Here is a 12,471-nt window from a genome sequence, read left to right as displayed (position 1 = left end):
AAATTTCATTGTAAACATTTGATTATTTTATTTCTTAGAAAATATATGCTTTTCTCTTATTTAGAAGGAATATGTAAAAAATTATTATCAGAAATGTATATTCATATGTTTTCTTTTAAACTCTTGACTTTTTTTTTTAATAGTGTACTTTTCCCAACACTGGTGCTCGTATCATGATGTTCATTGGTGGTCCTGCTACTCAGGGGCCTGGAATGGTGGTTGGAGATGAATTGAAGACACCTATAAGATCGTGGCATGACATTGACAAAGACAATGCCAAATATGTTAAAAAGGGAACTAAGGTAATTTTGACTGTTAAATATTTTTGCCTTATTAGAAAACAGGTATTCATTTGCTGGCAGAAGAAGAATACAAATAGTTTTTGATAGAAATTGGTATTATACAGTTTGATACTATAACTGGTATTCAGAATTGGAGAAATATTCATTTTTTCTTGATAATTTGTTGTAATTTTTCTGGTTTGAAATATTTAAACACTTCATAGTACGTGTCAGTAGGTATCTCCTTAAAAATTATTACTGAGAGAAACATTCTATGCCTTTTTAAATATTCATGTTAAAGAATGTCTTTCTGTTTAGGAAAAGTTGTTTTTACATTTTTCAGTTTTTCATTTCCAAGAGGCAGTCCTTAATTTTTCCTTTAGATATGAATATTGTTCATAGCTTAAATAGTCCATCATTTTCTTGTAAGTTGTTTTATGTTCATCTAACTTCCCATTTTTTGGGTTTGTGTAAGTACATTTCACTAATGTTGATTTTTGACTCTCTTATATTCGTTCTATTAATATCTCTTAATTTTTAAATTCTCTAGAGTTCAGTTTTAGTTTGGTTTGTGCTGTATCATGTATTTTTTGATAGTCTTCATCAGTATTATATATTTAAAAGTAATTTATGACATAATTTTTGCCACTGTTAGTGGGTGCTTTTCTTTCTTGCCAACTAATTTCCTTTTTGAGCTTGGAATTTTTCTTGGTTACAGCTTCAAAAAAGGTTTTAGATTCATTTATCTTACTGCTTTTTGTATTTTCTCTATTTTTGGATGTTTTTGTTACTTGGGTATGGATTTAGCTAGGAAAGAGAGTTCTCTGTTGTTTTTCTTTCTTTTTTTTTGAGGCAGTCTCGCTCTGTTGCCCAGACTGGAGTACAATGGCACGATCTCCACTCACTGCAAGCTCCATCTCTTGGGTTCATGCCATTCTCCTGCCTCAGCCTCCCTAGTAGCTGGGAATACAGGCACCCACCACCACGCCCGGCTAATTTTTTATATTTTTAGTAGAGACGGGGTTTCACCGTGTTTGCCAGGATGGTCTTGATCTCCTGACCTCATGATCTGCCTGCCTTGGCCTCCCAAAATGCTGGGATTACAGGCGTGAGCCACCACGCCCAGCCTGTTGTTTTTCTGCTATGTTTATATAGGAAGAACAAGATATGCAATATGCCTTTCTTTAAGTTTGGCTTCATTTAGGGGTTTATCTAGAAAGAGTGGCTTTTAAGGAAAATGTGAAAATGTCAGACTCACAGAAGTTGTTGTATAATTTTATTAACATTACAGAAAGTTAAATAACTAATCATAATTTAAATTATGAGTTACTCTTTTAGTCCTTCTTAGATCATTTTGATCTGTTAATGGAAAAAAGATTTATAGGACAATTTTGTATATTATTTTAATTAAAAAAATCTTTTGTAGCATTTTGAAGCATTGGCTAATCGAGCTGCTACAACTGGCCATGTTATTGATATCTATGCGTGTGCATTAGATCAGACAGGTCTCCTGGAGATGAAATGCTGTCCCAACCTTACTGGGTATGTATTTAAATTTTTACAGTTTTTGTAATTATAAGCAAATGATGACATTTACTGATATAAACCAATAATGACCATTTAGGGAAAAGTGTCATCTTCCCACTACTTCAAGGCAACACATCTGTTAGTAGTTTTTGATATTCCTTTCAGTAAAACACACTTTTAAATTTGTTTAAAAATATTGAGTTATAAAGGTCCAACCCTGTTTCTAAAGCTCACTTTGATATCTTGAAGTCATTATTTTGATTTATTACTTCAACAGCATTTTTGAGATAAAATTCACATACCATAAACTTACCATTTAAAATGTACAGTTTGATGCTTTTAGTATATTTACAGGTTGCACAGCCATCACCATAATTTGTTTAGAACATTTGCATTACCCTAGAAACTATGTTCCCATTAGCAGTTACTTCCCATTATTCCCTCCTTTTTCTTCTCACCACCCTCTCATCCTTAGACAGCTGATAATTGCCTGTTCTGGATATTTTATAAAATGGAATCAGAGGCTGGGTGTGGTGGCTCACGCTTGTAATCCCAGCACTTTGGGAGGCTAAGGCAGGTAGATCATGAGGTCAGGAGTTCAAGACAAGCCTGGCCAAGATGGTGAAACCCTGTCTCTACTAAAAATACAAAAATTAGGTGGGCGTGGTGGCAGGCACCTGTAATCCCAGCTACTCGGTAGGCTGAGGCAGGAGAATTGCTTGAACCCAGGTGGCAGAGGTTGCAGTGAGCCAAGATCATGCCACTGCACTCCAGCCTTGGCGATAGAGTTAGACTCCGTCTCAAAAAAAAAAAAGAGGAATCAGAGCCGGGCACCGTGGCTCCCAACTGTAATCCTAGCACTTTGAGAAGCCGAGGTGGGAGGATTATCTGAAGTCAGGAGTTCAAGACCAGCCTGGCCAACATGGTGAAACTCTGTCTCTACTAAAAAACATAAAAATTAGCTGGGCGTGGTGGCACGTGCCTGTAATCCCAGCTACTCAGGAGGCTGATGCAGGAGAATCACTTGAACCTGGAGGTGGAGGTTTCAGTGAGCCAAGAAGATTGTGCCACTGCACTCCAGCCTGGGCCACAGAGTGAGACTCTGTTTCAAAAAGAAGGGAATCAAATGGTCTCTTGTGATTGGTTTCTTTTACTCAGCATAATGTTTTCAAGGTTCATCTAGACTGTAGAATGTACTAATATTTTATTTTATTTTATTTTTACTGCTGAGTAAAAAGGGAACAAGGGGCTAAAGTGCATTTAATAGTATTCCATTTGATGGATACACCACATTTTGTTTAGGAATCCATCAGTTAATGAACATTTCATTTCCACTTTTTGGCTACTGTGAATAATGGTCCTTTGAACATCGTGTTCAAGTTTTGGTGTGGAGATTCTGTTTTTGTTTCTCTTAGGTATATATCTAGGAGCAGAATTGTTGCATCACATAGTAATCTGTCCTTAACATTTTGAGGAACTGTCAAACGATTTTCCCAAGTAACTGTACCAATTTAAATTCCCATTACCAAAGTATGAGGATTCCAGTTTCTCCACATCTTTGTCAGCACTTGTCGTTGTCTGTATTTTAATTAATTTTTTTTAGATGGGGTCTTTCTCTGTTACTGAGGCTGGAGTGCGGGGTGCAGTCATAGCTCACTGTAGCCACAATGTCCAGGGCTCAAGCAATCCTCTCACCTCAGCCTCCTGAGTAGCTGGGACTACAGGCACATGCTACCACACCTAGCTAATTATTAATACTTTTTTTTTGTGGAGACGAGGTCTCACTTTGTTGCCCAGGCTGGTCTCGAACTCCTGGGCTCGATCCTCCTGCCTCTGCCTCTCAAAGTGCTGGGATTACAGGTGTGAGCCACCGTGCCCAGCTTATTGTCTGTCTTTTTGATGATGTCTGTCCCAGTGGGTGTGAAGTAATATCTCATTGTGGTTTTCATTTGCATTTCCCTGAAGACTACTAATGATGTTGAGCATCTTTTTATGTGCTTACTGGCCATGTGTATATCTTTGGAGAAATGTCTATTCAGATTCTTTACCCATTTTTAATTTGGGCTATTGATTTTCTTTTTATTGAGTTAAAATAGTTTGTTATTTGGATATAAATCCCTTTATCAGATATATGACTTACAGATATTTTCTCTTATGGGTTTTTTCCCCTCACTTTTTTTTTTTTTGAGACAGAGTCTCACTTTGTCGCCCAGGCAAGAGTGCAGTGGTGCGATCTAGGCTCGCTGGAACTTCTGCCTCCTGGGTTCAAGTGTTTCTCCTATCTTAGCTTCCCCAGTAGCTGGAATTACAGGTGTGCACCACCACACCCGACTATTTTGTATTTTTAGTAGAGACAGGGTTTCATTATGTTGCCCATGCTGGTCTCGAATTCCTGACCTCAAGAGATCCACCCACCTCGGCCTCCTAAAGTGCTGGGATTACAGGTGTGAGCCACCCCGCCCGGCCTCCCTCACTTTCTTGATGGTATTGTTTGCAGCACAAAAGTTTTAAATTTTGATGAAACCTATTTCATGCTTTTTCTTTCTTTTTTATTTTGAGGCGGAGTCTCGCTCTGTCACCCAGGCTGGAGTGCAGTGGCGTGATCTCGGTTCACTGCAACTTCTGCCTCCCAGGTTCAAGCGATTCTCCTGCCTCAGCCCAAGTAGCTGGGACTACAAGCGCCTGCCACCACGCCCAACTAATTTGTTTTTGTATTTTTAGTAGAGACTGGGTTTCACCATGTTGGCCAGGCTGGTCTTGAACTCCTGTCCTTGTGATCTGCCTTCCTCAGCCTCCGAAAGTGCTAGGATTACAGGCCTGAGCCACCGTGCCCAGCCTTGATTTTAAAAAATTTTTTAATTTTTAAATTTTGAGACAGAGTCTCACTGTGTTGCCCAGGCTGGAGTGCAGTGGTGCGATCTCAGCTCACTGCAACCTCTGCCTCCCAGGTTCAGCAGATTCTTGTGCCTCAGCCTTCCAGGTATCTGGATTACAGGCATGTAGCACCATGCCTGGCTAATTTTCATATTTATTTCAAGTTATCTGCCCGCCTTGGCCTACCAAAGAGAGCTGGGATTACAGGCATGAGCCACTGTGCCCGTCCAACAATTGATTTTTATATGTTGATTTTACCCCCTGCAACCTTGTGGAACTTGTTTATTAGTTTTAATAGTTTTTCTGTGGACTTCTTAGGATTTTCCCTATATAACATCATGCCATCTGCAAATTGGTATTGTTTTACTTCTTCCTTCCCACCTGCATGCTTCTCTTTTCCTTGCCTAATTGCCCTGGCTGGAATGTCCAGTACAGGATTAAAAATGTGAGAGTGAATATCCTTGTGTTGTTCTTGATCTTTGGGGTAAGTCGTTTAGTCTTTTTTTTTTCTTTTTTTGAGATGGAGTTTCCCTCTTGTTGCCCAAGCTGGAGTGCAGTGGCACGATCTCGGCTCACTGCAACCTCCGCCCCCTGGGTTCAAGTGATTCTGCTGCCTCAGCCTCCTGAGTAGCTGGGACTACAGGCATGCGCCACTACGCCCAGCTAATTTTTGTATTTTTAGTAGAGACGGGGTTTCACCATGTTGGTCAGGCTAGTCTCGGACTCCTGACCTCAGGTGATCCACCTGCCATGGCCTCCCAAAGTGCTGGGATTATAGGTATGAGCTACCGTGTCCAGCCCTGTTTAGTCTTCTACCATTAGAAGATATTAGCTGTGGATTTCATCAGATTGAATAAGTTCCCTTCCAAAAACTCTCATGAAAATGTGTTTTTGGGATTTTGTTAAATGCTGTTTCTATAGCTATTGATATGATCATGTGACTTTTGTCCTTATTAATATGGTATATTGCACTGATTTTTGGATTTTAAACCTACCTTGCATTTCTGGGATGAATCTCACTTGGTCATGGCGTATAATCCTTTTTATTATTGCTAAATTCAATTTGCTGTCATTTTGTTGAGGATTTTTGCATCTGTCTTCATAGGAGATACTGGCCTGTAGTTTTCTTTTGTTTGGTGTTGGCATCAGGGTAACTGTCGTCACAGAATGACGTGGGATGTGTTCTTTCCTCTTCCATGAGCAGTTATTATTTTTGAAATAATTTAATTAGGCTTAAAAATCAATTAGATATGTCAACACTTTCTCAGGTTTATTTATTTAATTCATTCATCTAATAAATATGAATGAGCACCTGCTATGTAGCCAACTGCTCAAGGCACTGCAAGTAAAGCAGTGAACTAAACGTAAAAATCTTTGCCCGCATGGAGCTTATCTTCTAGCGCAGGGCTCTTCCGTATAATTTCGCAATGGATATATTCTTTGTGCTGTCCCATTGAAATGTGGCAAGTATGACTGAGGAACTAAAATTTAATTTTAATTGCTTTACATTTAAATTTAACTAGCCACATGTTAGTACAGTTCTAATGAGAGGAGATAGGATAAGTATGGTAGATAGGATGTCAGATGGTGATAGCATTGGGAAGAAAAAAGGTCAGGAAAGAAGAATTGGGGTTTGCAGTTCTAAATAGGATGAATAGGCAGAGCCTTATTGAAGGTGATATTTTAGCAAAGATGTAAGCAAGTGAGAGTGAGCCATGTGCATATATGAAGTAAGAGTGTTCCAAGTGAGGAATAGCAAGTACAAAGTTGAGAATGTACCTGGGGCCAGGCGCTGTGGCTCACACCTGTGTAATCCTAGCACTTTGGGAGGCTGAGGTGGGTGGACTGCTTGAGCTCAGGAGTTTGAGACCAGTCTGGGCAACATGGTGAAACCCTGTCTCTACCAAAAATACAAAAATTGGCTGGGCATGGTGGTGTGCGCCTGTGGTCCCAGCTACTTGGGAGGCTGAGGTGGGAGGATTGCTGGAGCTTGGGAAGTCGAGGCTGTGGTGAGCCATGATTGCATCACTGCACTCCAGCCTGGGTGACAGAGTGAGACCTGGGCTCAAAAAATAATAATAATAAAGAGAATGTACCTGTGATGTTGAGAAATAGCAAGGAGAACAAAGTAGCTGGAATGGAGTGAGTGAGGAGGGTAGGTTACAAAGTCCGTTTACCTTTTTAAAGGGCTTTGGACTTTACCTTGAGTGAGATGGGAAGGCGTTGGAGAGTTTTCAACAGAGGAGTTTTATGATCTGACTTAATAGTTTAAAAGGATCGCTGAATTCATTTGTCATTTGTAGAGTATAGGGATGTAAGAATACCAAGTGATGGTAGCACAGATGGTGGGAAGTAGTTGGATTTTGGATATATTTGGAAGATAGATGTAAGGGTGTGGACAATTCCTTCATAGAGGTTTACTGTAAAAGGGAGCAGAGAAATGGGGTGGTATAAATTGTCATTAATCTAGGATGTATTATCAGGTATAATGATGACTTAGATCATCATAGATAACATGTTTGTAGAAAATCTGAAAGAATTTATAAACTATTGGTATTAATATGTGAAGTTGGCAAGACTTCTGGATCAAGGTCAGTGTACAAAGTTTAATTATAAATTTATGTACCAGTAACATTAAAAAATTTAAAAGGATACAATTTCTAATAAGCATCAGAGATAACAAAAACTTCTAATAATATCAAAAGTAAAATTATGATCAATTAGTTATAACACATCAGTTTTATTCTTTTGCCTATTTTAATTTTTGATTGTATCTTTTATTGATGTTTAATACTTAAAATATTTTAAAAATGTGAGCAAGTGTATCTAAATATTTATATGCATATGTGTATCATATAAACAATATTTTATACATCTTTCCTCTCTTTGTGTTTTTCACTTATATCCTAGAAATCAGTCTGTAGCAGTGTATTACTCCATTGTGTGGATGTAATATTTTTTCAACTAGTCTCTAATTACATGATTATTTGGATTGTTTTCAGTTTTCTGTTATTCTGAGTTTGTGTTTGAAATACTGTATTTCAAACACAAGGGAAAAAGGAAAAAAACTTTTGTTGTTACAAATAGTGCTTCAGCGAATAACCTTGTGAATATATTTTGTTTTTCTGTTTTTGTTTTGTTAGAGTATCTTTGGAATAGATTACTATTAGTGGGGTGGCTGGATTAAGGAGGAAATCCATATATAATTTTGTTAGATATTATCAAGTTACTCTGTACTGGGGTTGTACCATTTTGCAGTCCCAGCAGAAGTGTATGAGAGTGCCTGTTTTTCCATAGCCTCACCAACATAATATGTTGCTGTCAAACTGATTTTTGCCAATCTATTAGAGAAGGAATGGTATCAAAATAGTTTTTAACTTTCAAGTTAATATTAAAATTTTTTAAATTAAAAAAGTAGGTATATGCTTATTAAAAAAATTAAAAATAAGTGCAAAAAGTGAAAATACTCTCAATTTTCTTCCATTCTCATTTGCTTGGTATAACATGTATATTTCATGTGACACAGACAGTACATGCATGTACATACACACACATACTTGTTTTTAAGAGTGAGAATGGGCTGGGTGGGTGGCTCATGCCTGTAATCCCAGCACCTTGGCAGCCCGAGGTGAGCATATTGTTTGAGCCCAGAAGTTCAAGACCAACCTGGGCAACATGGCAAAACCCTATCTCTACAAAAAAACAAAAAAATTAGCTGGGCGTGTTGGTGCAACCTGTAGTCCAGCTACTTGGGAGGCTGAGGTAGGAGGATGACTTGAGCTCAGGAGGTTGTGGCTGCAGTGAGCCGTGATTGTTCCACTGCACTCCAGCCTAGGCGACAGAGTGAGACCCTGTCTGGAAAAAAAAAAAAAAAAAAAAAAGAGAATGCATGCTGGAAACTGTCAGGTACCTTTACCAATATGGAGAACATTTGTTACTATATACTCTTCTGTACCTTTTGAATTTTGTAATATGGTGGATATATTGCCTATTTAAAGAAGAATTTTTTTTAAATTACCAAGGACAAATGCAACTGTTAGGGGCACTCTGTTACCTTCGGAATTGAGATTATTTGTGGGGTGAGGATATTCTCATATATATTTGAATATTAAAAATTAGTAATACAGCACATTTTGGGAAATATCTTTAAAATTTATTGGTAGTTTTGAGAGGTAATTTTCTTCTACGATTTTAACACACGGACTCAGTAACTGTGTCAAGTATGTTGTTTTTTTGTTCTTTCCATGCAGAGGATACATGGTAATGGGTGATTCTTTCAATACTTCCTTATTCAAACAAACTTTTCAAAGAGTCTTTACCAAAGACATGCATGGACAGTTTAAAATGGGCTTTGGTGGTACGCTAGAAATAAAGGTAAGAACCAAAACTTGACATGTGCGATATGTTATCAAAAGACAACTTATAGGCTTGAGTGTAATTCTAAAATGCCATTAATCAAATTTAATATTTACTTTCAAAATTGTGGTTATTTTATATTGAAACCTGAGTTAGAGATTTTCTTCACCAGAAGAGTGTCATCATTCAATGTGTGAGACTTTACTTGAGCATTTCTGAACAATTGTTAGAAAAGTAGAACAATATTGGTAAAATATTCTTTAACTTTTTAATTTTTTTCTTTATATAGGGCTTAGCTCTTTAAAGTATGTTTTGTCTTCTTTTTTTTGAGACAGAGTCTTCCTCTGTCGCCCAGGCTAGAGTGCAGTGGCATGATGTTGTCTCACTGCAGCCTCCACCTCCTGGGTTCAAGTGATTCTCCAGCCTCAGCCTCCTGAGTAGCTGGGACTACAGGTGTGTGCCACTGTGTCTGTCTAATTTGTGTTTTTAGTAGAGACGCAGTGTCACCATGTTGGCCAGGCTGGTCTCGAACTCCTGACCTCAGGTGATCTGCCTGTCTCAGCTTTCCAAAGTGCTGAGATTACAGACATGAGCCACCACGTCTGGCCTGTTTTATCGTTTGTAGAGCCAAATCTATTTATGTTAGTGCTAGGTTAATGATAGGAATTGTTATCTAACTTAAGAGGAAACTGTTTTTAAAAAAAAAAAAAAAAAAAAAGAGGAAACTGTTTTTTACCTTTCGGATAATCAGTAATTGTTTTATGATTAGTTGTTATTGCATAATTCTATCATTTATTTCAAATTTGGATTTAAAATACCCAAAGGCTAAGTGCTTCTAATCCTAATTGATTCTTATTAAATTAACTCTAAGCACATTAATTTTGAATTTTCATTAAATATTTATTAATCTTGTTTTATTGAATGCTTGCTATATGCCCAACATTGCTTGGGAAATTACAGAGATGTCTAGGGATATCTAAGGTACACGTCTTGCTGTAGAGAAACTTAGCATTCTCTTGATAGAGAGGCAGGAAAAGAAAACACTGCATGTAATAGAATGACATAATGGTAAATTATAAAAACACTATAAAGGTTTAGAGAAGAAAAATGAACATATATAGGACACAATTTATTCTAGACTTCTAGAGGAGTGTGACTTATAGTTTGTTTTGTTTTGTTTTTTTTGTTTTTTTTGAGATGGAGTTTCGCTCTTATTGCCTGGCTGGAGTGCAATGTCATGATCTCAGCTCACTATAACCTCTGCCTCCTGGGTTCAAGCAGTTCTCCTGCCTCACCCTCCCGAGTAGCTGGGATTACAGGCATGTGCCACCATGCCCAGCTAATTTTGTATTTTTAGTAGAGATGGGGTTTCTCCATGTTGGTCAGGCTGGTCTTGAACTCCCGACCTCGGGTGATCCACCTGCCTCAGCCTCTCAAAGTGTTGGGATTACAGGCGTGAGCTACCGCGCCTGGCCACAGTTGTTTTTTTAAAGATGTTAGAGGATGTTGCATTTTATTCAGGAACCCAGTGTGAGGAGAGGCATAGAGGTGAGAATCAGCATTGTATGTTTGAGAAAACTGCCCAGTGAGAGTAGATGCTTTGTATTTGAATGAGGGGAAATAGCTTAAATTTGTGGGAGCTGGCTGTAGTGTGGAGACACATGTGTAGGCAGAAGTCATTAGGTATTTTGGGTAAGATTCATCTGACAGTGGTATTCTGCATATGTCAGGAAAAAGAATCTCAAGTAAGAAAACAAAAGTAAGCTTTCCAATTTTTTTTTTTTAGACAGAAGGTATTGTGATAGCTTACATTTTGGTGGCAGGAGAGACTGGGGGGAGACCAATCTTGGTGACAGATTTTCTATGGGAGGAAAAATAGAATAGGGTGTCTAAGGTTTTAGATTAGGATATGTGAATTTTGGGTGGGTAGGTAGAAGTGTGAAGTCAGGATGAGGTTCCCAAATGGAGACCTCGTATGTGCTAATGGAAATAGAAGGTTAAAATTAGGTTGGTGCCAGATTTTAAATTTGACAGTGAGCATAGAAGTGCTTATTGATTGATTATTTTTCATGTTAGTATATTTTCATTGGCTTTGAGTTTTAAATATAGATGAATATCTTATATTCTTATACACCTGTAGTTGAACATTTGAACGTATCTTTGAGGAAACCGAACATGCTGTATTCTTATTTTGCAGACCTCAAGGGAAATAAAGATTTCAGGAGCTATTGGACCCTGTGTGTCACTCAATTCTAAAGGACCCTGTGTGTCTGAAAATGTAAGTTGTGTTTATTCTAAAAAGAAAATACAGGACCAGGAACTGTGGCTTGCACCTGTAATCCCAGGTACTTGGGAAGCTGAGGTAGGAGGATTGCTTAAGCCCAGGAGTTAGACACCAGCTCAGGCAACATAGAGAGACCCTGTTCCCCTCCTGTTATCCCCCCAAAAGAGAAAAAAAGACACAGCGAACGCACAGGACAGCACCAACAAAAACTTGGGGTGGCAGCCTATAGCATTCCTTTCAAAATTCTTATATTGATTGTTTTATGTAGTTCAGCTCCCATTGGTATACCTCTATTCATGGTTGCTCTTTCTGCATACCCTTTTCCCATCCATCCCTAATGAAAACTTTTGTACTGTCACCAGTCTTCTATTTTTTATGCCTAAATTATGTCTTGCCCCAGTGTGCCTAAAAAAAAAAAAAAAACAAAAAAACCTCATGATTTGGAAATTTGGAGACTTCTGAAAGTCAAAATTAGCTCTAAATTGATTTTTGATACCAGAATTTTCAAAAAAGTAACCAAATTAGCCAGATTTGGAATTTCAGTTCTTTATGTTCTTTTTATCCAATTTAATGGAAGTATAACGTACTCTAAAATGGTAGAATCATGTAGCTGTGGAGAGGATGATGGGACAAATAATACAAAGTGGGTAATCAACTTTAAAAATGACAAAGCTAAAAAATTAATATGTATAAGCAGTTTGTGTGGTAAAGGTCTGTCTATATCTATGACGTTTTCTTGGGAATCAGAGTGCTTAACAATTCTCATCCAGAGAACATGTGTTCGTAAATGCATATATTATATGTTAAATCAGTTTCTCTTTATACAGATCAAGTAGTTGGATAGAAGGATAATGTTAGTTGCAATTACTTCATTAAATAGCATATACTTTTATTTTTTATTTTATTTTTTTTGAGACGGAGTCTCGCTTTGCCTCGCAGGTTGGAGTGCAGTGGCGCCTTCTCGGCTCACTGCAAGCTCCACCTCCTAGGTTCACGCCATTCTCCTGCCTCAGCCTTCCAAATAGCTGGGACTACAGGCGTCCGCCAGCATGCTTGGCTGATTTTTTGTGTTTTTAGTAGAGATGGGGTTTCACCGTGTTAGCCAGGATGGTCTCCATCTCCTGACCTTGTGATCTGCCCGCCTCAGCC

The 12,471-nt window shown here is 38.1% G+C and overlaps 1 protein-coding gene across 1 annotated transcript in view; it reads left to right on the top strand.

The window, feature by feature from the left end:
- SEC23A (SEC23 homolog A, COPII coat complex component) overlaps positions 1–12,471 on the top strand; it is a 72,549-nt gene that overhangs the window by 28,582 nt on the left and 31,496 nt on the right. Inside the window, exons 8-11 of the mRNA XM_008957150.5 lie at positions 144–302; positions 1,708–1,823; positions 8,933–9,056; positions 11,236–11,316. Of these exons, the coding sequence (XP_008955398.1) occupies positions 144–302; positions 1,708–1,823; positions 8,933–9,056; positions 11,236–11,316 (480 nt within the window). The remainder of the gene's footprint in view (positions 1–143; positions 303–1,707; positions 1,824–8,932; positions 9,057–11,235; positions 11,317–12,471) is intronic.

The sequence above is a fragment of the Pan paniscus genome, chromosome 15 (assembly GCF_029289425.2).
Source record: "Pan paniscus chromosome 15, NHGRI_mPanPan1-v2.0_pri, whole genome shotgun sequence".
Lineage (NCBI taxonomy): Eukaryota > Metazoa > Chordata > Mammalia > Primates > Hominidae > Pan > Pan paniscus.
Note: the sequence above shows the minus strand (reverse complement) of the source record. Positions and strands in the feature narration are given on the sequence as shown.